At 40.5% G+C, this 25,023-nt stretch overlaps 1 protein-coding gene across 1 annotated transcript in view; it reads left to right on the plus strand.

Annotated features, from left to right (window-relative positions):
• Window positions 1-25,023, plus strand: part of LOC140539848 (uncharacterized) — an 81,508-nt gene that overhangs the window by 52,653 nt on the left and 3,832 nt on the right. The window contains exons 34-54 of the mRNA XM_072662647.1: window positions 1,771-1,947; window positions 7,710-7,886; window positions 8,268-8,441; window positions 8,808-8,981; window positions 9,063-9,239; window positions 9,924-10,106; window positions 10,856-11,023; window positions 11,141-11,305; window positions 12,003-12,176; window positions 12,393-12,569; window positions 16,523-16,699; window positions 17,082-17,255; window positions 17,627-17,800; window positions 17,882-18,058; window positions 18,744-18,926; window positions 19,676-19,843; window positions 19,960-20,124; window positions 20,820-20,993; window positions 21,213-21,389; window positions 22,226-22,396; window positions 23,380-23,541. Coding sequence (XP_072518748.1) covers window positions 1,771-1,947; window positions 7,710-7,886; window positions 8,268-8,441; window positions 8,808-8,981; window positions 9,063-9,239; window positions 9,924-10,106; window positions 10,856-11,023; window positions 11,141-11,305; window positions 12,003-12,176; window positions 12,393-12,569; window positions 16,523-16,699; window positions 17,082-17,255; window positions 17,627-17,800; window positions 17,882-18,058; window positions 18,744-18,926; window positions 19,676-19,843; window positions 19,960-20,124; window positions 20,820-20,993; window positions 21,213-21,389; window positions 22,226-22,396; window positions 23,380-23,541 — 3,648 coding nt within the window. The remainder of the gene's footprint in view (window positions 1-1,770; window positions 1,948-7,709; window positions 7,887-8,267; window positions 8,442-8,807; window positions 8,982-9,062; window positions 9,240-9,923; window positions 10,107-10,855; window positions 11,024-11,140; window positions 11,306-12,002; window positions 12,177-12,392; window positions 12,570-16,522; window positions 16,700-17,081; window positions 17,256-17,626; window positions 17,801-17,881; window positions 18,059-18,743; window positions 18,927-19,675; window positions 19,844-19,959; window positions 20,125-20,819; window positions 20,994-21,212; window positions 21,390-22,225; window positions 22,397-23,379; window positions 23,542-25,023) is intronic.

The following is a 25,023-nucleotide window of genomic DNA, read 5'->3' on the forward strand; positions in this document are numbered from 1 at the left end:
TGTCCTCAGTCATTACCTGTATTAATTGCACTTGTTTGACCTCGTTATCTGTATAAAAGACACCTGTCCACAGCCTCAAACAGTCGGACTCCAAACTTAACCATGGCCGAGACAAAAGAGCTGTCGAAGGACGCCAGGAAGAAAACTGTAGACCTGCACCAGGCTGGGAAGAGTGAATCTACAATAGGCAGCAGCTTGGTGTGAAGAAATCTACTGTGGGAGCAATTGTAAGAAAATGAAAGACCTACAAGACCATTAATAATCTCCCTCGATCTGGGGCCCCTCGCAATGATCTCATCCCATAGGGTTAAAATGATCATGAGATCGGTGAACAGAAATGCCAAAACCACACGGGGGAACCTGATGAAGGACCTGCAGAGAGCTGAGACCAAAGTAACAAAGGCTACCATCAGTAACACACTACGCCGAGAGGGGCTCAGATCCTGCAGTGCCAGGCCCCCAGTGTCCCCCTGCTTAAGCCAGTACAGGTCCAGGCCCGTCTGAAGTTCGCCAGAGAGCAAATGGATGATCCAGAAGAGGACTGAGAGAATATCATATGGTCAGATGAAACCAAAACAGAACTTTTAGGTAAAAACTCAACTCGTCATGTTTGGAGGAAGAAGAATGCTGAGCTGTATCCCAAGAACACCATACCTACTGTGAAGCATGGGGGTGGAAGCATCATGCTTCGTGGCTGTTTTTCTGCGAAGGGGACAGGATGACTGATCCATGTTAAGGGAAGAATGAACAGGGTCATGTATCATGAGATTTTAAGCCAAAACCTCCTTCCATCAGTGAGAGCACTGAAGATGGAACGTGGCTGGGTCTTCCAACATGACAATGATCCCAAACACACCACTCGGGCAACGAAGGAGTGGCTCTGTAAAAAGCATTTCAAGGTCCTGGAGTGGCCTAGCCAGTCTCCAGACCTAAACTCCATAGACAATCTGTGGAGGGAGTTGAAAGTCTGTGTTGCCCAGTGACAGCCCTGAAACATCACTGCTCTAGAGGAGATCTGCATGGAGAAATGGGTCAAAATACCAGCAACAGTGTGAGGAAACCTGGTGAACACTTACAGGAAACATTTGACCTCTGTCATTGCCAACAAAGGTCTTTCTAAGTGGGAAAACTTGCACAATCAGTGGCTGTAAATACACTGAACAATTCAAACACTTCAAACAGTTACAATCTAAAGCACCATAAATAATGAACACTTAAAATTAATTTCCTGCATTTTTATTAGTTTTAGATATAATAACTACTACTTAATAATGTTTCATTATATAATGTAACATACTAGATATTATGCTGGTATTTCTTATAGCAAAGGCATACTTCATATAATAATCTAAATCCCTCTCTTGAATCCTTGAATTACTGATTTAGCAGCCAATCATTTAATCAGATACATTAACATCAGATAAATGTGTCTCCCAAATGAGATTACTGATGAGAACTACAGATAAGCGTGAATGACCTTTTCAAATGAGGGCGATATCTGACATTAGTCTAAACTGATTACAGTCTTGCACTGCCCCACACACACTTCAGCTTCACCCCATCTAGTTCTTCCATAGAACTAAAATCTTCATGTCACATGTCATTAAACTCAGCTGAGCAAACCGCTATTTAAAACTTTGAGGATAAGCTGTACACACTGAAATGACTGCTAAAGTTTATAGAAAAAAGGGGATGGATTTCAGCTAAAATACAGAACAGTGGGGTTTTATTCAGCTGCTCCTGACCACCTCTCTTCATCTCCCTCTGCAGGATGTATAAATCCAGCAGTATTACAGAGAGAGACTGTGCTGATCTGATTTCTGCTCTGACTGTAAACCCCTCACACCTGAGAGAGCTGGATCTGAGTGAGAATAAACTGGATCAGGCAGGACTGCAGAAGCTCTGTGATCTACTGAAGAATCCTCACTGTAGACTGAAGAAACTGAGGTGAGTGCCTGAAGTGAAAGCAGCACTAGAACTGGCAGTATTACAGAAGAACAGCACAGTTGTATCTTTAGTAATTTATTATTAATTAACTGGAAGTATATAAATGGAAGTATTTTAGCTGGATACCACAGACAGTTGTATTAGGAATTCATATGTAGAAAACAAGTATTGTTATGACTGTGTATTCATGGCAGTGTTCAGAGTGTGTTCATTAGAATGTCACAGTCCAAATCAGGAGTCAGTGAATAGATTATCGGGGTCGAAATGTAGATATGAAATCCAGGCAGGAACGGAGTGGAACCAGAATAAACACAGATGAAATCAATCAAGATCAAATCAAAAACAAGGTGTAAGAAATTCTGCTCATGCAGTTTGGTCATTGTCCTGTACAAAACACCTGATTTTATTTATTTACTAATTACCAGGTTTAGTTCATCTGTTACAGCAGAGAAATCAGGAAACTGCGAGACTCCAGATCCCAACTCAAACTATTTTGTAGGAAAAGTTGTATTAAAAAATAGTTGTGGTCCAGTCCATTGGACTATGGCACTGTCACTATGACCAGAGAATCGCTGGTTCGAATCTTGGTCCTGCTGCATGCAGTTTATATAGACCTCATCTCTTCTTGTTGTCTAAAGTTATTTGATTCAGGTCTGTTTGTATCCAATCAGAAAGGCACCACAGGTGTCACACTCCTCAACCAGTTCCACCCACATTCAAATCTGCCTTTTCAGCAACTCCTCCAAAAATATGCTGACATCTGCAAACCTCAAGACACCACCACGCCCCCACCAAGATGTGGTCATCATGACTTTGCCGAGCATTCCCCTCTCCTTCACCCCACAGCAAACATCCGACGTGACTCACTGCCCTCCCAGGCCCAGATTTTAACTACTTGTTATCCTACTCATATTTCAGGCTGGCCAACTCTAGCGGTCTCCTCCTAAGGCCTCCTCCTAAGGCCTGGTTTGTTCATACATTGTTTAAATGTTTTTACACAAATCTTTCCATCATTCTCCCCTATTGTAGCTTTATGTTATGATCAACACATCTCCCCCCTTATTATTGGCAATAGTATCGTGATGACATGTGGAAATTGTTGGCAGATGAGTACATGAATAATCATAGTACAAGTGGTCAACATGTACAGGTGGATGGGTATATAACTTTCATACGTCGACTGACTATATTGTAAGACAGTTCAATTGGAACATGGAATAATCATGAGTAAACTCATTAAACCAAACGATTCAAACAATGTCTGTAATAAATCAACAAAGAATAAAAGGTTATTGGGGAAAAAAAAAATTAAACACAAAATGTATATATCATTTTACCCCTAGGCACCCCATACTCATAGAATGTGCCAAACTATCAACCAAAACCCAACAATAACCTGGTGAGCTGGTCAGACACCAGGATGTTGGCACTTAGGGATGAGCTGCAAATGCATGGGGGTCAAAAGAACAACTGGCATTAAGAATATCACTCCATAGACCCATTATATCAAAGGGCCTTAGAACCGACGCCCGATAAGGCCAACACAAAACCATTCATTCAAACCAAAAATTCACCATCAAGAACAAGGGCTCAAAATCTGAATGAATCTACATAACTCTTAACTCTCAGCCAGGAATCTCCACAAATCCAGTAAACATCCTGTACTGAAACTTCCTTTTTCTTCCTTTCAAAGCAAACAATGGTTGATTGGACTGTATCAGGTGAATTCATGTAATTGAGCGTGTGTCATACAGACGCTTGAATGTGGGTAACAAATCAAACAAATTTGAGATGACGCTTCTTCTGGAACAAATTGGAATAGACACAAGAGAGTTGTTAGAATGGTTGCCATAATTAGCAATCTCACAGATTTCTTACATGCCGTGATCAATGGGATGACTATTATGACTGTGATAAAAAGGTAAAGGTGCACGTATTTGTCACTGTACAGCGAAATTTGTCCTCCGCATTTAACCCATCTGTGGTAGTGAACACACACTCACACACACACACACACACACTAGTGAACTAGGGGCAGTGAGTACACACACACACACAGAGCGGTGAGCAGCCAACTCCAGCGCCCGGGGAGCAGAGAGGGTAAAGGGCCTTGCTCAAGGGCCCAACAGTGGCAGTTTGCTGAGCCCGGGAATCTAACCCACAACCCTGTTAGCCCGGCGCTCTAGCCACCACTGCCCCATAAATAAATCCAGCCAGAACAGCCAGAATTTAGAGTTCCTCTAAAGTACGGGCACAGTAAAAGGATGCCACAACATCCCACACTGAGTTGGCATTGTAATACAAAGCAGCTATAAATTGGTAGAAATCTATTGGTTCACAATTTTGGAATCACAATCAAGTCTCCTGGTCAGACGATTGACAGCACTTGGCCTTGAAAATGTCTTGATTATCCACAAAAAATAGAACCAGTCTGGTTGTTCCGCCTAAGGTAGACCCTCAAAAATGTGGAGATGAAATTTGACTACCAGGGTCACTGCAGTAGCAGAGGTGGCACTTTGTTCCCACCTCTGACCAAACAAGCAATAAGATGTAACAGAGTTGTAATTGACTCATAATTCATAACATGTTGGTTATACCACAAATAATAGGTTCAATTTGAGTTGTTTACCATTTTAAAAGATGTGTGCTACTGAAAGTGTACCAGGAGTACAGTCTTGCCCAGGATCTGTCTCCTAACTGCATCATAACACGTATTCTGGGTTAAACCAGTGTTGCTGAGAGTAGAACAGAAACAAAATGGATTCAATTCTGTCAAGTTCTTACCTGCCCCTCCCTCCACACCTGCACCAGTCCCTGCACCTGATCCTGTTCCATGGGTTGAACCACACTTACACTGTCGTGGCTTTCTGCTCCAATTGCTTGGGCCACTCCAGTTTGGGAGAATGAACCCGATGTGTAGACGTCCACAGACTTATTCACTGCTACCATGCATCAGGCTTTTGATCACCCTGTCTGTGGAGGAGAGACCGCCCCCCGGTTCCTAAATATACGACAGGGGAAAAGATCTGTGGCTGACTATGCAGCTGAGTTTCACACTATGGCTGCTGAGAGTGGTTGGAACTCATCTGCATTAATGGCAGCCTTTCAGCAAGGGTTGAGTGAGAACCTCAAAGATGAGTTATCCCAGCATGATCCTCCTCCTTCCCTCAAAGATCTGATGACAGTGCTCCACATACCTCCGGGGTGTTTCTCAATGCTGCCATGCCCTGGGGACCAGACCATCAGAAGCACCTTAGAGTGTACTGCTTCTCTTCAGCTGCTTCAGCACTTTCTGGGTTTTGCTATTTTTTCCGTAGCTTTATCTGGAATTTTAGCACGGTTGCTGCTCCACTAACCTCGCTAACAGTAACAATGGGACAGTTTCAATGGACCAGTGCAGCCCAGAAAGCCTTTGAAGAGCTCAAACACTGCCTAGTCACAGCTCCAGTGTTACAGCTTCCAGAACCTGATGTTCCGTTTGTGGTAGAAGTGGATGCTTCTGATATACAGTAGGTGTTTGGGCTGTGCGATCAGAGCGTTCAGGTGCTTACAAAACGTTTTTCACACCTCCTCACACCTACAGAGCAAAACTATTATGTCGATAACAGGGAGCTTTTGGCAGTGAAACTAGCATTGGATGAATGGAGGCACTGGCTGGAGGGGGCTAACCACCAGTTCCTGGTCTGGACCTCAAGTTGCTCAGAGGATGGAGGATCAAGGTCCATGTGCTGCCAGTGGATTCGGTCTCTGATCGAGGCCCACAGTTTGCCAGTAGGTTCTGGAAAGCATTTTGCCAGCTACTGGGTGCCTCAGTGAACATTCAGTGGCTTTAATCCACAATCCAATGGTTAGACTGAGAGGGTCAACCAAGACCTAGGATGGACCCTTCGTGGCCTCTTGTAATCCCTCCAGTTGGGCTGAACACTCATCCTTGGGCATGTCCTCTTTTGAGTGCCAGTTTGGGTATGCCCCCCTATGTTTTCAGAGCAGGAGGATGAAGTGGGGGTCCCAGCAGCTGGGCATTTTGTTTGGCGATGCTGGCAGGCCTGACGGAAAGCTCTCCAGCTCGCCTCAGACTGGAAAAGTTGCTGCAGACTGGAAACGACGACCTGGTTTTACCTTACGGCCAGAACAGAGAATCAACCCCACATTCCACGGGTCACGCCTAAAGCCCGTACTCTGCAGCACCCTTGCCTCTGTCCCAGCTCCCCTGCCCTCACTTCTGGTGGCCGGGTTGCCCGCTTACACTGTTCGGCGTCTCTTGGACTCACGGCGGGTCCAGGGCTGCACCCAGTATCTGGTGGACTGGGAAGGACATGGGTCTGAGGAACACTCCTGGGTCCCTGCTTGTAACATTCTGGACCTTGAGCTCATTCGGGCCGAGGGGTTGGGAACATCTGATGCCGTTCCTCAAAGGGGGGGTTCTATAAGGGTGCAGACTGTGGCTAGGCAACCTGCTATACCACCCCCAGCCACTAGTTTTGCCCTCTCTTTGGTTTTGTTGTTGCTCCTTTTTTCTTTTTCCCACCGTTTTCCTTTTTGTTTGGGAAGACTTTTCCTGTTGCTCTGTGATTTCGAGCAGGTCAGTCTTCCCCTGGTAACCTCAGTTAACATTTCAATTGCAGATTTCCTCCGTTTCTGAGAGTCCTAGTCCTTTCAGCACTGTGGTGTTGTAGCTCACTCAGTTCATACTGGTTTCCCACCAAAGAGGTTGGTGGTTCTAATCCACCTCCAGGTGAGCTACCTTTACAGCTTTTTCCTTTTTCCAGCGCTCTTCATCTTCATTTTTTTTTGTTCATTTTTCTGGGTTCTCTGATGGTTCTGATTAGCATTTCTTCTTGACTCGGAGCCAGATAAACTGAAAGATTCACAGGACCACACGGATGTGTGATCAGTCAGTCTCAACCCCCCCTACACATCAAACGACCAGGGAAAGAAGTGACTACGTATAATTTGAAATTTACTGAGTATCAGTAAGAAACTAGAAATAACAGTAAAACTCTTTTAGAGCACTATTAATTATAAAATACATTAATTGGGGCTAAAGCTTGTCTGGTTTAAGATGATTTGATTATTAACTTTCTCTGTCTGTGTAAGAATGATGGTTTCCAGCAAACAGCAAACAGCCCACGTGACTCGCTCCCCTCCAAGGCCCAGATATTAATCAGTTGTTATCCTACTTATATTTCAGGCTGGCAGACTCTAGCGGTCTCCTACTAAGGCCTGGTTCGTTCATCCACTTTTTAAATGCTTTAAATCAGCAGCCCAATTGGCCTTGCTCTCTCCGGAGTGGGTAGATGGCGCTCTCCCCTCACATGGCTTTGCTGCGTTGGTGGTGTTGCTGGCGTTGCTGGCGTCTGCGGGTTGGTGCGTTGAAGTCTAGTATGCTGCGCTTCCCTCCAGGCATGTTGGTTCCCCCGTGATGTTGCATTGGAGGCAGTTGGAAAAATGCATGGCTTGTCTGTGGTTGTTGATCCGCCCTCACTAGTGGTGGGGGCATTGCATGCAATGGGGGAAGAGTATGTACGGGTTGGGTATATGTATGCATGTATGTATGTAGGTATGTATTTACCTGGAACACCAGATAAGTACCATTAGTCAACTAACATCTGAGAGTATGTTTGCTCCACAATATGCATATATATTTCACTGATGGATGGAAAGTGTCTTGCTCTCACAAAGACTATAATACTGAACGTTTGTATGAGTATTCTACTACCAGTGTTCACTTCTCCCATTCTCTCATTTTGTTGTACATTCAGTCTCAGATGTTGCTGCATCTCAGAAGAAGGATATGCTGCTCTGGCTTCAGCTCTGAACTTAAACACCTCATCACCCCTGATGGAGCTGGATCTCAGAGGAAATGACCCTGGAGATAAAGGAGTGAAGCTGATCATGGATTTAGAAAAGGATTCACAGACTAAAGGGAGAAGAATTAGGTGAACTGATTTTACAGCACCGCTTGTGTTCAGTACAGTTTGGTACAGTTAGTAAATGATTTAACTTTGGTCTTTTTAAATTTGCATTAAAAATATCCACTTTCTTATTAACTGATATCTGATTGCACTGTTTTGTCCTTCGTTTATGAAATAACTGCAACTGTTTGTAAATGTCCTTTTACAATGTTAAAGAATATAATTTATCTTTGACTTCAGAGCAAATCTGAAATGTAATAGTACAACTCTACTATGTTTGCTTCACGTTACTCATTATATTTGATTAATAACAATATATTTGATTTTCTAACTTAGAATGAAAGAGCAATGTAAGCAGCAGTGTTCAAAGACAATGACTATGTAATATTATTCCTGTATCTACAGACTGCTGAAAAGCTCTGCTGCAGAGAAACTCTGTGATCATCTGACTGAAGCTCTAGGAACAAACCCACTACTGCTAAGAGAGCTGGATCTAAGTGGGAGAATACAAGGAGACTCAGAAATGAAGCAGCTGTCTGGTCTACTGAAGGATTCACACTGCAGACCTGAAAAAATCAAGTTAGTTTTTCCTTTTAATGAACTTTTTTATTTTTCACCGATATACAGATCTGTGTTGGTATTCTCTGTAGAACTGTTCCATACACAGCATATGACGTTTGCTGTATGTTTTAACAAGAGGACTGATTGACATGAAATCTTTACAGAAGGCTTTGAGGTTTCATTCATTTTGAATATGAATATGTAAATATGTAACATTTAAATTGAATTGAAATAAAATGTACTTATTATTTTTAAAGTTATTATACATACTTATACATTATGATTAATCTAGCAGTAACAGCTATCTAAATTATGCTAACTGAATACACAAACTACACAAACAAAATAAATCTAGAAATAATTACTGTTGTTTTTTTTCTGCAGATTAAATAACAGCAGGATTACAGAGGAAGGCTGTGCTTCTCTATCAGCAGCTCTTTCCTCTAATCCCTCACACCTGAAAGAGCTGGATCTGAGTGAGAATAAACTAGGAAACCCTGGAGTGAAGAAGATCTGTAACCTACTGAAGATTTTGGACTGCAGACTTGCTAAACTAAAGTTAGTGTGTTACTCAGTCTCAGAAGGATACATTAAACATTTGAATTGAAGTTTTAACTGTAACATTTCTCTTTTCTCCAGTCTCTCAGACTGCAGTGTAACACAGGAAGGATATGAGGATCTGGCTTCAGCTCTGAAATCAAACCCCTCATCACATCTGACAGAGCTGGATCTCAGAGGGAACGACCCTGGAGACTCAGGAGTGAAGAAGCTCACTGATTTAGTAGAGGATTCAAACTGTAAACTGAAGACACTGAGGTGAGAAACACCATTCCTTACCTACGTCTTATACTGTGGTGAGCTGTAGGTTCTCAATGGACAGATCCATGTGGCTGGGATTAATAGACCGTTTTAGAACACTCAATAAATGACCACACACTGAAGAACACACTTCACCAACACGACTAATGCAACTCACTGCCTGATACAAACTGCAGGACTGGAAAGAGACAACACTGCAACAGCAACTGCAACCTGCACAGAAAAATAACGTTACGGGATTTAGGTTAAAAGCCACATAAAGGACAAAAGAACACATTTTTCATTAATTAAATGTTTCTATTGAAATAAATCCCACACAAAACCATAAATGTCAGCTGAAGAAAAGCGATAACTGCACTGAACATGTCCTCATTTCAACAAATAATGAAGAACACTAAATGAATGAATTCCAACATCCCAAATGAATACTTCAATATTTGTATTATTCTAGCCTGGTCTACTGAAATGCATACTGGTACATCCTTGGATAAATATGAAAAGCAGCTGGACACCTTTACCTTTAGTGTGGATACATAATAATGTATTTAATTTTCTTAAAAGAAATTAGTTTGCTCAGTGGTGTGGCAACACTGATCACATCTGGGAGTAGAATAAAGAGCAAATGAGTTATAATATTGTTAATCTGTGTTCTCGTCCATTGCTTTCATCTCATCTTTGCAGGCTGTTGAAGACGGCAGCTGCAGAGGAAGCCTGGACTTCTCTTTCTTCAGCTCTGGGAATAAATATCCTGCTGCTGACAGAGCTGAAACTGAGCAGGAATCCAGCAGGACCTTCAGGAGATTCCAGAGTGAAACTACTGTGTGCTGTACTGCAGGATACACACTGTAAACTGAGGAGACTCTGGTCAGTATTCTGATCTGTTCCTGCAATAATAAATACGGTTTTCTTTAAAAGGTGCATGTAGTGGAAAACCTAAGAGAAAATATTGGATATAGAAAGTTGGATGTACTGTGTCATTGTTGACATTCTTCACTGTAATGTTCACTCTAGTCAATATATGGAAACCAGACTGCAAAAACTGCTTGTTTTTAATGACCTTTTGTTTTATTCACGTTTTTGTGATGAAAATGAATACCAGCAGCTCAGCTCCTCACATTCATGATGAAGTTAAAAGGAATGTTTCAGAGATGCTTTGGGCTTTTTAAGAACAGAGGTTGTGTATATATAGATATATTCATCATAAATGTACAGAAACAAGGGGATATTGCTTTTATCTCAGCAGATTAATATCATTATCAACACCCATTCACACCATTAGTTTATAGTTCAACTAAAATGACAGATTGATGGTAAGTCCCTCAGTGTTCTCTGTCCTGAAGTGATCAACTGTTGTGTTGAGCCACTCTGCTTAATGCAGCTGTTCATTCAAACGTACCTGCACCTTACATTTGATATAAATGGTACCAAATGTTGGTTGTAGTAGTTACAGAAACAAGCAGAATAAAAACATTTTATATTATCATATTCTCAAAAGAAATAATCGATTTTACTGAATTATTTTCAGTTTAGTAAATATTAGTGAAGCTGAATGGGTTTCATGTTTTTATCTTTTTATATCTTTTTAAATGTGAAATGTCATCATTTGCTTTTAGGATCAACGATGATGATCTAACAGAAGAAAGCTGTTCAGCTTTAGCCACAGTTCTCACCTCGTCCACTCTGACAGAACTGGACCTGAGCTCCAACAACCTGCAGGATTCAGGAGTGAAGGAGCTCTGCAGTGGACTGAAGGATCCTCTCTGTAAACTGAAGAAGCTGAGGTAAGATCTACTGAGATGCATTACTCTCATCACACAAAAATCTCACAACTTCTCAAAAGAAGGAGAATTGTTGTCACAATTAGAAATAAATGTTCTGGTCTTTTGTTCTGGGTTTAGTCTTTCATTCTGCAGAATAACAGAGGGAGGATATGCAGCTCTGGCTTCAGCTCTGAAAAGCCCCTCATCAGCCCTGACTGAGCTGGATCTTAGAGGGAACGACCCCGGAGACACAGGAGTGAAGCAGCTTACGGGTTTATTTATGAATACAAAGAAAAAACTGAGGTGATTAATTTATGAACTTATAATCAATTTAATCCTGAGTTATTTACATTTAGACCTGTTCTGTCTATTAGTTAAAAACTAATAGAAACATTGTTTTCATTTAATGTAGTAATTGAATTGTTGGGAAGAGCCTTTCCCCTTACTCATTTCACTCGCTCAGCAGAGAATGTGGACCCTGCACAGTAGGGGTCTTACATTCTGAGTCCAGTGCGGCAATATCAATCTATCAAGATATCTAGAGGCTATATGCAGCATATACAAGCAGAGCACGACAACATACCCCTGCACCAACAAAAAGGTGTTTGGGGTTATATACTGTGTTGGGGTGAATTTGCTGGGACGTCCACTCCTGGGAAGATTAGCAACTGTTTTACGCTTGTGAATAGTCTCTCAGTGTAGAATGTTGGTTTCATTGTTGTTAAATAAGTAAAGAGACGGTGGAATAAGTTGTGTGTTGTTGTTCATCTGAGGTTGTATTTATATAAACAAACATTTCCATTTGGTTCATACATGACATTGTAGTATTGTTGGTATTGTACACTAGACCCAGACCCAGGAGTTTTCTCAATCAGGGTGTGGGGAACTGGGGGCAGATCAAAACCCCAGAACTGGGTTGAGAAACGTCTCTAGAGTACCTATTTAACCGTTATTGAGTTATTGAGTAGTTCATTAGACTGTACTGATGTTCTCTCTCCAGACTGCTGAAAAGTGATGCTGCAAAAGAAGCCTACACTTATTTTAAACGAAAGCTGGGTAAAGACCCCTTACTGCAGACGGAGCTGGATCTGAGTCAGACTGGACCAAAGGAGATCACAGTGGATCAGCTGTCTGCTCTCCTGGAGGATCCACACTGCAGACTGCAGAAACTCACGTAAGGAGCTGGATTCATTAAATGATCTGTAGGCTGGTTTATCTACACATGAGCTAGTTTTCTCCATGCACACTGGTCTTGAACTGATAATGCTGGTTTATTACTTGACTTTACCTACCCTACAGTAGTTCTCTTGCTTTTGTTTGAGTTTTAAGGACTGACCCCAGCTGAACGAAACTACAGCCCTCTTCTTCTACTACTTCTCTGTCTCTGCAGGATGTATAAATCCAGCAGTATTACAGAGAGAGACTGTGCTGATCTGATTTCTGCTCTGACTGTAAACCCCTCACACCTGAGAGAGCTGGATCTGAAGGAGAATAAACTGGATCAGGCAGGACTGCAGAAGCTCTGTGATCTACTGAAGAATCCTCACTGTAGACTGGAGAAACTGAGGTGAGTGCCTGAAGTGAAAGCAGCAGCTAAATGTCTTCTAGAACTGGCAGTATTACAGAAGAACAGTGCATTTGTATCTTTAGTAATTTTTGGAAAGTCTCCTAGTCGGGCGATTAACAGCACTTTAATTTATTTACTAATTACCAGGTTTAGTTGATCTGTTTGAGCAGAGAAATCAGGAAAGACTCCAGATCCCAACTCTGGAATAAAAGTTGTATAAAATATATAGTTGTGATCCAGTCCAGCGGACTAAGGCGCTGACACTATGGCGCTTAATGACCTAGTCAGGTGATTAACAGCACTTGGCCTTGCAAATGTCTGGACTATCCACAAAAATATAACCAGTCTGGTTGTTCCACCTAAAGTAGACCCTCGAATATGTGGAGATAAAATTTGACTACCAGGGTCACTGCAGTAGCAGAGGTGGCACTTTGTTCCCACCTCAGACCAAACAAGCAATAAGATGCAACAGAGATGTAACTTATTCCATTGATTCGTTTAAAGAAAAGAGTCATCATTCAGAACATCTTGGTTAGAACACAAATAACTGTTTAAAATTGAGTTGTTCACAGTTTGATCCCACCGAAAGAAGGTTACAAAGGTGACTGGACTACCAGACGAGATAACCTGAAAATCTCAAGGAATCCTCTCCGCAATTAGTGACCGAGTTACAGGTTTTACCTTTGAGCCAACATAGCTTACCCTGCCCGATTTCAACAAAGGGTCTAAAGAAGAGAGATCAACGCTACCGCTCAGTGTTACAGGTGCACATGAAACAAGCCACTGGAACTGTAAAAGCCATGTGTTTTCACCATTTTAAAAGATGTGTGCTACTGGAAGTGTACCACGAGTAAAGTCTTGCCCAGGATCTGTCTCCTAACTGCATCATAACATGTATTCTGGGTTAAACCAGTGTTGCTGAGAGTAGAACAGAAACAAAATGGATTCAATTCTGTCAAGTTCTTACCTGCCCCTCCCTCCACACCTGCACCTGTCCCTGCACCTGATCCTGTTCCATGGGTTGAACCACACTTACACTGTCGTGGCTTTCTGCTCCAATTGCTTGGGCCACTCCAGTTTGGGAGAATGAACCCGATGTGTAGACGTCCACAGACTTATTCACTGCTACCATGCATCAGGCTTTTGATCACCCTGTCTGTGGAGGAGAGACCGCCCCCCCGGTTCCTAAATATACGACAGGGGAAAAGATCTGTGGCTGACTATGCAGCTGAGTTTCACACTATGGCTGCTGAGAGTGGTTGGAACTCATCTGCATTAATGGCAGCCTTTCAGCAAGGGTTGAGTGAGAACCTCAAAGATGAGTTATCCCAGCATGATCCTCCTCCTTCCCTCAAAGATCTGATGACAGTGCTCCACATACCTCCGGGGTGCTTCTCAGTGCTGCCATGCCCTGGGGACCAGACCAACAGAAGCACCTTAGAGTGTACTGCTTCTCTTCAGCTGCTTCAGCACTTTCTGGGTTTTGCTATTTTTTCCGTAGCTTTATCTGGAATTTTAGCACAGTTGCTGCTCCACTAACCTCGCTAACAGTAACAATGGGACAGTTTCAATGGACCAGTGCAGCCCAGAAAGCCTTTGAAGAGCTCAAACACTGCCTAGTCACAGCTCCAGTGTTACAGCTTCCAGAACCTGATGTTCCGTTTGTGGTAGAAGTGGATGCTTCTGATATACAGTAGGTGTTTGGGCTGTGCGATCAGAGCGTTCAGGTGCTCACAAAACATTTTTCACACCTCCTCACACCTACAGAGCAAAACTATTATGTCGGTAACAGGGAGCTTTTGGCAGTGAAACTAGCATTGGATGAATGGAGGCACTGGCTGGAGGGGGCTAACCACCAGTTCCTGGTCTGGACCTCAAGTTGCTCAGAGGATGGAGGATCAAGGTCCATGTGCTGCTAGTGGATTCGGTCTCTGATCAAGGCCCACAGTTTGCCAGCAGGTTCTGGAAAGCATTTTGCCAGCTACTGGGTGCCTCAGTGAACCTTCAGTGGCTTTAATCCACAATCCAATGGTCAGACTGAGAGGGTCAACCAAGACCTAGGATGGACCCTTCGTGGCCTCTTGTAATCCCTCCACTTGGGCTGAACACTCATCCTTGGGCATGTCCTCTTTTGAGTGCCAGTTTGGGTATGCCCCCCTATGTTTTCAGAGCAGGAGGATGAAGTGGGGGTCCCAGCAGCTGGGCATTTTGTTTGGTGATGCTGGCAGGCCTGACGGAAAGCTCTCCAGCTTGCCTCAGCAGACTGGAAAAGTTGCTGCAGACTGGAAACGACCTGGTTTTACCCTACGGCCAGAACAGAGAATCAACCCCACATTCCACAGGTCACGCCTAAAGCCCGTACTCTGCAGCACCCTTGCCTCTGTCCCAGCTCCCCTGCCCTCACTTCTGGTGGCCGGGTCGCCCGCTTACACTGTTCGGCGTCTCTTGGACTCACGGCGGGTCCGGGGCTGCACCCAGTATCTGGTGGACTGGGAAGGACATGGGTCTGAGGAACACTCCTGGGTCCCTGCTCGTAACATTCTGGACCTTGAGCTCATTCGGGCCGAGGGGTTGGGAACATCTGATGCCGTTCCTCAAAGGGGGGGTTCTATAAGGGTGCAGACTGTGGCTAGGCAACCTGCTATACCACCCCCAGCCACTAGTTCTGCCCTCTCTTTGGTTTTGTTGTTGCTCCTTTTTTCTTTTTCCCACCGTTTTCCTTTTTGTTTGGGAAGACTTTTCCTGTTGCTCTGTGATTTCGAGCAGGTCAGTCTTCCCCTGGTAACCTCAGTTAACATTTCAAGTGCAGATTTCCTCCGTTTCTGAGAGTCCTAGTCCTTTCAGCACTGTGGTGTTGTAGCTCACTCAGTTCATACTGGTCTCTCACCAAAGAGGTTGGTGGTTCTAATCCACCTCCAGGTGAGCTACCTTTACAGCTTTTTCCTTTTTCCAGCGCTCTTCATCTTCATTTTTTTTTTTCCTTTTTCTGGGTTCTCTGATGGTTCTGATTAGCATTTCTTCTTGACTCGGAGCCAGATAAACTGAAAGATTCACAGGACCACACGGATGTGTGATCAGTCAGTCTCAACCCCCCCCCCCACACACACATCAAACGACCAGGGAATGAAGTGACTACGTATAATTTGAAATTTACTGAGTATCAGTAAGAAACTAGAAATAACAGTAAAACTCTTTTAGAGCACTATTAATTATAAAATACATTAATTGGGGCTAAAGCTTGTCTGGTTTAAGATGATTTGATTCTTATTAACTTTCTCTGTCTGTGTAAGAATGATGGTTTCCAGCAAACAGCAAACAGCCCACGTGACTCGCTCCCCTCCAAGGCCCAGATATTAATCAGTTGTTATCCTACTTATATTTCAGGCTGGCAGACTCTAGCGGTCTCCTACTAAGGCCTGGTTCGTTCATACACTTTTTAAATGCTTTAAATCAGCAGCCCAATTGGCCTTGCTCTCTCCGGAGTGGGTAGATGGCGCTCTCCCCTCACATCGCTTTGCTGCGTTGCTGGTGTTGCTGGCGTTGCTGGCGTCTGCGGGTTGGTGCGTTGAAGTCTAGTATGCTGCGCTTCCCTCCAGGCATGTTGGTTCCCCCGTGATGTTGCATTGGAGCCAGTTGGAAAAATGCGTGGCTTGTCTGTGGTTGTTGATCCGCCCTCACTAGTGGTGGGGGCATTGCATGCAATGGGGGAAGAGTATGTACGGGTTGGGTATATGTATGCATGTATGTATGTAGGTATGTATTTACCTGTAACACCAGATAAGTACCATTAGTCAACTAACATCTGAGAGTATGTTTGCTCCACAATATGCATATATATTTCACTGATGGATGGAAAGTGTCTTGCTCTCACAAAGACTATAATACTGAACGTTTGTGAGTATTCTACTACCAGTGTTCACTTCTCCCATTCTCTCATTTTGTTGTACATTCAGTCTCAGATGTTGCTGCATCTCAGAAGAAGGATATGCTGCTCTGGCTTCAGCTCTGAACTTAAACACCTCATCACCCCTGATGGAGCTGGATCTCAGAGGAAATGACCCTGGAGATAAAGGAGTGAAGCTGATCATGGATTTAGAAAAGGATTCACAGACTAAAGGGAGAAGAATTAGGTGAACTGATTTTACAGCACCGCTTGTGTTCAGTACAGTTTGGTACAGTTAGTAAATGATTTAACTTTGGTCTTTTTAAATTTGCATTAAAAATATCCACTTTCTTAATAACTGATATCTGATTGCACAGTTTTTGTCCTTCATTTATGAAATAACTGCAACTGTTTGTAAATGTCCTTTTACAATGTTAAAGAATATCATTTATCTTTGACTTCAGAGCAAATCTGAAATGTAATAGTACAACTCTACTATGTTTGCTTCACGTTACTCGTTATATTTTATTAATAACAATATATTTGATTTTCTAACTTAGAATGAAAGAGCAATGTAAGCAGCAGTGTACAAAGACAATGACTATGTAATATTATTCCTGTATCTACAGACTGCTGAAAAGCTCTGCTGCAGAGAAACTCTGTGATCATCTGACTGGAGCTCTAGGAACAAACCCACTACTGCTAAGAGAGCTGGATCTGAGAGGGAGAATACAAGGAGACTCAGAAATGAAGCAGCTGTCTGATCTACTGGAGGATTCACACTGCAGACCTGAAAAAATCAAGTTAGTTTTTCCTTTTGATGAACTTTTCTCTTTTTCACCGATATACAGATCTGTGTTGGTATTCTCTGTAGAACTGTTCCATACACAGCATATGACGTTTGCTGTGTGTGTTAACAAGAGGACTGACATGAAATCTTTACAGAAGGCTTTGAGGTTTCATTCATTTTGAATATGAATATGTAAATATGTAACATTTAAATTGAATTGAAATAAAATGTACTTATTATTTTTAAAGTTATTATACATACACTATTTTTTGCTTTTATTATGATTAATCTAGCAGTAACAGCTATCTAAATTATGCTAACTGAATACACAAACTACGCAAACAAAATAAATCTAGAAATAATTACTGTTGTTTTTTTCTGCAGATTAAATAACAGCAGGATTACAGAGGAAGGCTGTGCTGCTCTATCAGCAGCTCTTTCCTCTAATCCCTCACACCTGAAAGAGCTGGATCTGAGTGAGAATAAACTAGGAAACTCTGGAGTGAAGAAGATCTGTAACCTACTGAAGATTTTGGACTGCAGACTTGCTAAACTAAAGTTAGTGTGTTACTCAGTCTCAGAAGGATACATTAAACATTTGAATTGAAGTTTTAACTGTAACATTTCTCTTTTCTCCAGTCTCTCAGACTGCAGTGTAAAACAGGAAGGATATGAGGATCTGGCTTCAGCTCTGAAATCAAACCCCTCATCACACCTGACAGAGCTGGATCTCAGAGGGAACGACCCTGGAGACTCAGGAGTGAAGAAGCTCACTGATTTAGTAGAGGATTCAAACTGTAAACTGAAGACACTGAGGTGAGAAACACCATTCCTTACCTACGTCTTATACTGTGGTGAGCTGTAGGTTCTCAATGGACAGATCCATGTGGCTGGGATTAATAGACCGTTTTAGAACACTCAATAAATGACCACACACTGAAGAACACACTTCACCAACACGACTAATGCAACTCACTGCCTGATACAAACTGCAGGACTGGAAAGAGACAACACTGCAACAGCAACTACAACCTGCACAGAAAAATAACGTTATGGGATTTAGGTTAAAAGCCACATAAAGGACAAAAGAACACATTTTTCTTTAATTAAATGTTTCTATTAAAATAAATCCCACACAAAACCATAAATGTCAGCTGAAGAAAAGCGATAACTGCACTGAACATGTCCTCATTTCAACAAATAATGAAGAACACTAAATGAATGAATTCCAACATCCCAAATTAATACTTCAATATTTGTATTATTCTAGCCTGGTCTACTGAAATGCATACTGGTACATCCTTGGATAAATATGAAAAGCAGCTGGACACCTGTACCTTTAGTGTGGATACATAATAATGTATTTAATTTTCTTAAAAGAAATTAGTTTGCTCAGTGGTGTGGCAACACTGATCACATCTGGGAGTAGAATAAAGAGCAAATGAGTTTATAATATTGTTAATCTGTGTTCTCATCCATTGCTTTCATCTCATCTTTGCAGGCTGTTGAAGACGGCAGCTGCAGAGGAAGCCTGGACTTCTCTTTCTTCAGCTCTGGGAATAAATATCCTGCTGCAGACAGAGCTGAAACTGAGCAGGAATCCAGCAGGACCTTCAGGAGATTCCAGAGTGAAACTACTGTGTGCTGTACTGCAGGATACACATTGTAAACTGAGGAGACTCCGGTCAGTATTCTGATCTGTTCCTGCAATAATAAATACGGTTTTCTTTAAAAGGTGCATGTAGTGGAAAACCTAAGAGAAAATATTGGATATAGAAAGTTGGATGTACTGTGTCATTGTTGACATTCCTCACTGTAATGTTCACTCTAGTCAATATATGGAAACCAGACTGCAAAAACTGCTTGTTTTTAATGACCTTTTGTTTTATTCACGTTTTTGTGATGAAAATGAATACCAGCAGCTCAGCTCCTCACATTCATGATGAAGTTAAAAGGAATGTTTCAGAGATGCTTTGGGCTTTTTAAGAACAGAGGTTGTGTATATATAGATATATTCATCATAAATGTGCAGAAACAAGGGGATATTGCTTTTATCTCAGCAGATTAATATCATTATCAACACCCATTCACACCATTAGTTTATAGTTCAACTAAAATGACAGATTGATGGTAAGTCCCTCAGTGTTCTCTGTCCTGAAGTGATCAACTGTTGTGTTGAGCCACTCTGCTTAATGCAGCTGTTCATTCAAACGTACCTGCACATTACATTTGATATAAATGGTACCAAATGTTGGTTGTAGCAGTTACAGAAACAAGCAGAATAAATACATTTTATATTATCATATTCTCAAAAGAAATAATCGATTTTACTGAATTATTTTCAGTTTAGTAAATATTAGCGAAGCTGAATGGGTTTCATGTTTTTATCTTTTTATATCTTTTTAAATGTGAAATGTCATCATTTGCTTTTAGGATCAACGATGATGATCTAACAGAAGAAAGCTGTTCAGCTTTAGCCACAGTTCTCACCTCGTCCACTCTGACAGAACTGGACCTGAGCTCCAACAACCTGCAGGATTCAGGAGTGAAGGAGCTCTGCAGTGGACTGAAGGATCCTCTCTGTAAACTGAAGAAGCTGAGGTAAGATCTACTGAGATGCATTACTCTCATCACACAAAAATCTCACAACTTCTCAAAAGAAGGAGAATTGTTGTCACAATTAGAAATAAATGTTCTGGTCTTTTGTTTTTGTTTAGTCTTTCATTCTGCAGAATAACAGAGGGAGGATATGCAGCTCTGGCTTCAGCTCTGAAAAGCTCCTCATCAGCCCTGACTGAGCTGGATCTTAGAGGGAACGACCCCGGAGACACAGGAGTGAAGCAGCTTACGGGTTTATTTGTGAATACAAAGAAAAAACTGAGGTGATTAATTTATGAACTTATAATCAATTTAATCCTGAGTTATTTACATTTAGACCTGTTCTGTCTATTAGTTAAACTAATAGAAACATTGTTTTCATTTAATGTAGTAATTGAATTGTTGGGAAGAGCCTTTCCCCTTACTCATTTCACTCGCACAGCAGAGAATGTGGACCCTGCACAGTAGGGGTCTTACATTCTGAGTCCAGTGCAGCAATATCAATCTATCAAGATATCTAGAGGCTATATGCAGCATATACAAGCAGAGCACGACAACATACCCCTGCACCAACAAAAAGGTGTTTGGGGTTATATACTGTGTTGGGGTGAATTTGCTGGGACGTCCACTCCTGGGAAGATTAGCAACTGTTTTACGCTTGTGAATAGTCTCTCAGTGTAGAATGTTGGTTTCATTGTTGTTAAATAAGTAAAGAGACGGTGGAATATGTTGTGTGCTGTTGTTCATCTGAGGTTGTATTTATATAAACAAACATTTCCATTTGGTTCATACATGACATTGTAGTATTGTTGGTATTGTACACTAGACCCAGACCCAGGAGTCTTATCAATCAGGGTGTGGGGAACTGGGGGCAGATCAAAACCCCAGAACTGGGTTGAGAAACGTCTCTAGAGTACCTATTTAACCGTTATTGAGTTATTGCGTAGTTCATTAGACTGTACTGATGTTCTCTCTCCAGACTGCTGAAAAGTGATGCTGCAGAAGAAGCCTACACTTATTTTAAACAAAAGCTGGGTAAAGACCCCTTACTGCAGACGGAGCTGGATCTGAGTCAGACTGAACCAAAGAAGATCAGAGTGGATCAGCTGTCTGCTCTCCTGGAGGATCCACACTGCAGACTGCAGAAACTCACGTAAGGAGCTGGATTCATTAAATGATCTGTAGGCTGGTTTATCTACACATGAGCTAGTTTTCTCCATGCACACTGGTCTTGAACTGATAATGCTGGTTTATTACTTGACTTTACCTACCCTACAGTAGTTCTCTTGCTTTTGTTTGAGTTTTAAGGACTGACCCCAGCTGAACGAAACTACAGCCCTCTTCTTCTACTACTTCTTCTCTGTCTCTGCAGGATGTATAAATCCAGCAGTATTACAGAGAGAGACTGTGCTGATCTGATTTCTGCTCTGACTGTAAACCCCTCACACCTGAGAGAGCTGGATCTGAGTGAGAATAAACTGGATCAGGCAGGACTGCAGAAGCTCTGTGATCTACTGAAGAATCCTCACTGTAGACTGGAGAAGCTGAGGTGAGTAGAATTGCCTTTATAAAAGAGCAGCAAGTCTAAGTCTAGAAATCAGGGTTTGGTTTTATGGGGTTGATTTAAAAAAACAAACTAGTGCGTTTGCATTCGTAGACTTTCAAAGATTAAATAAGATAATAATTACAGAATACTGGTGAATTCATGTATTATTATTTAATTATTATGTTGCTTTTAAATTTATAGCTCCATGTCTTTCACAGGATAAATGTTTGCTATAAATGAGTTGACTGTCTTTTCTTCAGGCCTCCATAAACTCTTTAAACTCCATTTCCCACAATCCCACTACACTGTCCCACTGAAATTCTACTCCGTACATGTCCTGTTCTGGACGCTGCAATTCAGCACATGCAGTCATACAGAGAATACCTTGTACACAATGAGCCGTGGATGAAGTGTCCACATGGTTTGCATGGTATTGTGGGAACTTTAATGGATTATTGATTTATCATGTTGTTCATCACTCCCACTCCCTAACTGCATTCCTCGAAAAGAGTGTTAGTGAGGTCAGGATGTTGGATGATCCCCACTCCACCTCATCTCCCTCTCATCCCATCCAAAAGTACTTAATGGAGCCTCACCATCGTTCCAGAGAACCCAGTTCCACTGCTGGGGGGCTTTAAAGCAACTGCCTCGGGGGAAAGCACTGACTGAATCTTGCAGTACTGACTGTTCAAAGGAACTGTTCATCAGCAGGGTTTTCCACCCGATGATGAAGCGATTATACGTTATATTTACTGAATACAGTATTAATGATGTAAATGTTTACATTAGTTTCTTGTCTTGTACTGAATACTGTCTGTTGTCTCCCTCACCCTCTGCAGACTAGTCCAGAGTTTAACAGAGGGAGGCTGTGCTGGTCTGGCCTCGGCTCTTTTTACAAATCCATCCCACATCAGAGAGCTGGACCTGAGTCTGAATAAACTGGGAGCTTCAGGAGTGCAGCAGCTCTGTCGTCTGGTGGAGAATCAGAAGTGTGAACTACAGAAACTACAGTAAGTAACTCAGAGTTTATTCTGAATAGACGTCATGTAGTAAATCATCCTGAATAAAGCTTTACTTTGATTATTGATTATTAATCTGTTGAGGTATGTTTAGACTTTTATTCTGTGTAGTTTGATGTTTTACTATTAAATATTAATAAAAGGTTTATAATTTAATAGCTGTACAACTTTATCATGTACACTTTTTCATAATGTGTGTGTGTGTGTGTGTTCTAGCATTAGCTCTTCCTCCATAAACATTAGATGGTCCAGAACTTTCCTACTTGTCTCCTCATTCACACCTCCTTCCATCACCACATTACACCTATTCACACACACCTCCACAGACGTCCTGTAAAATACTGCGTACTGTAAAGTTCTTCTGTTTACTTATTAAAGCTATTAATTACCTCACTCCTTCTTACCTGTCTGATCTTCACCTAGTCTACACACCCTTCCTCACTCAGGTCTTCTTCAGCCGGGCTACTCACTATTTATCTATTCATCCGTCATTGTGGTATTGATGCAGGGTTCTCTAGATCTGCTCTTTGACTCTGTGACCGTCTTCCTCTTGTGGTCCAGCAGACTAACTCTCTAAACCATCTAACCTTAAACCATCTGTTTCTCTCTTGGGTGTGATCTTCCTCAAACCTAAACTCCTCCTCCTTCAGGTCTACATGTTCTTTCTAGCTCTGTCCACTTTCTGTATCACTGTTCTTTGCACTGACAGTTCTAATCGTCCTTGGGTTCCTGAAAAGTGCTGAATAAGTTCTGTCTCAGATGTAGAAAGGTCCATTCCTTATCATTCCAAAATATGTACTACTTTTAAACTGATTTTCTTTCAAGCCTTTGTTGTTGTACTTTTAAGTCCAGTATCTCACATAATTAGAATGTTCAATTGAGTTAATTACATTAAAACAAAAAAATTAATTCCCTGATATTATTACTATTTATTTATTTATTTATTTATTATTAAATAATTTTTTTTTCTGCAGGCTTAAGAAATGCAGTATAGAAGAGGACGGCTGTGCTGCTCTGACTTCAGCTCTATCCTCAAACCCCTCACATCTGAGAGAGCTGGATCTGCGTGAGAATAAACTAGGGAAGTCAGTGGAACAGCTCTCAGAGCTGATGAAGAAATCTGGATGCAGTTTACGGTAAGAAAACTCTGACAGTGAATAAAGAACGTAGTTATAACATGACTGCTGTTAGTGAATGTGCTGAGATGATCACATTAATTCTGTGTTTAAATCATTAAAAGCAGCAAAAGAATTCACTTTTTAACTGACTTTAACTAACCTAGTATTATTATTATTATTATTATTACCTATTATTATTATATATTATTATTATTATTATTAAATATAGTCTGATTGTTCAGTAAAGTCAGGTTCATTAAAGTCAGGTTCAGTATTAACCTATTATTATTATTATTATTATTATTAAATATAGTCTAATTGTTCAGTAAAGTCAGGTTCAGTATTAACCTATTATTATTATTATTATTATTATTATTATTACCTATTATTATTATTATATATTATTATTAAATATAGTCTGATTGTTCAGTAAAGTCAGGGTCAGTATTAACCTATTATTATTATTATTATTATTATTATTATTACCTATTATTATTAATATTATTATATATTATTAAATATAGTCTGATTGTTCAGTAAAGTCAGGTTCAGTATTAACCTATTATTATTATTAAATATAGTCTGATTGTTCAGTAAAGTCAGGTTCAGTAAAGTCAGGTTCAGTATTAACCTATTATTATTATTATTATTATTATTATTATTATTACCTATTATTATTATTATATATTATTATTAAATATAGTCTGATTGTTCAGTAAAGTCAGGGTCAGTATTAACCTATTATTATTATTATTATTATTATTATTATTATTACCTATTATTATTAAATATAGTCTGATTGTTCAGTAAAGTCAGGTTCAGTGAAGTCAGGTTCAGTATTAACCTATTATTATTATTATTATTATTATTATTATTATTACCTATTATTATTATTATTATTATTATTATTACCTATTATTATTAAATATAGTCTGATTGTTCAGTAAAGTCAGGTTCAGTATTAACCTATTATTATTATTATTATTATTATTATTATTAAATATAGTGTGATTGTTCAGTAAAGTCAGGTTCAGTAAAGTCAGGTTCAGTATTAACCTATTATTATTATTATTATTATTATTATTATTATTACCTATTATTATTATTATTATTATTACCTATTATTATTATTATTACCTATTATTATTAAATATAGTCTGATTGTTCAGTAAAGTCAGGTTCAGTATTAACCTATTATTATTATTATTATTATTATTATTACCTATTATGATGATGAGTCAGGTTCAGTATTAACCTATTATTATTATTATTATTATTATTATTACCTATTATTATTAATATTATTATATATTATTAAATATAGTCTGATTGTTCAGTAAAGTCAGGTTCAGTATTAACCTATTATTATTATTAAATATAGTCTGATTGTTCAGTAAAGTCAGGTTCAGTAAAGTCAGGTTCAGTATTAACCTATTATTATTATTATTATTATTATTATTACCTATTATTATTATTATATATTATTATTAAATATAGTCT

Source organism: Salminus brasiliensis, chromosome 18, assembly GCF_030463535.1.
Source record: "Salminus brasiliensis chromosome 18, fSalBra1.hap2, whole genome shotgun sequence".
Classification (NCBI taxonomy): Eukaryota; Metazoa; Chordata; class Actinopteri; order Characiformes; family Bryconidae; genus Salminus; species Salminus brasiliensis.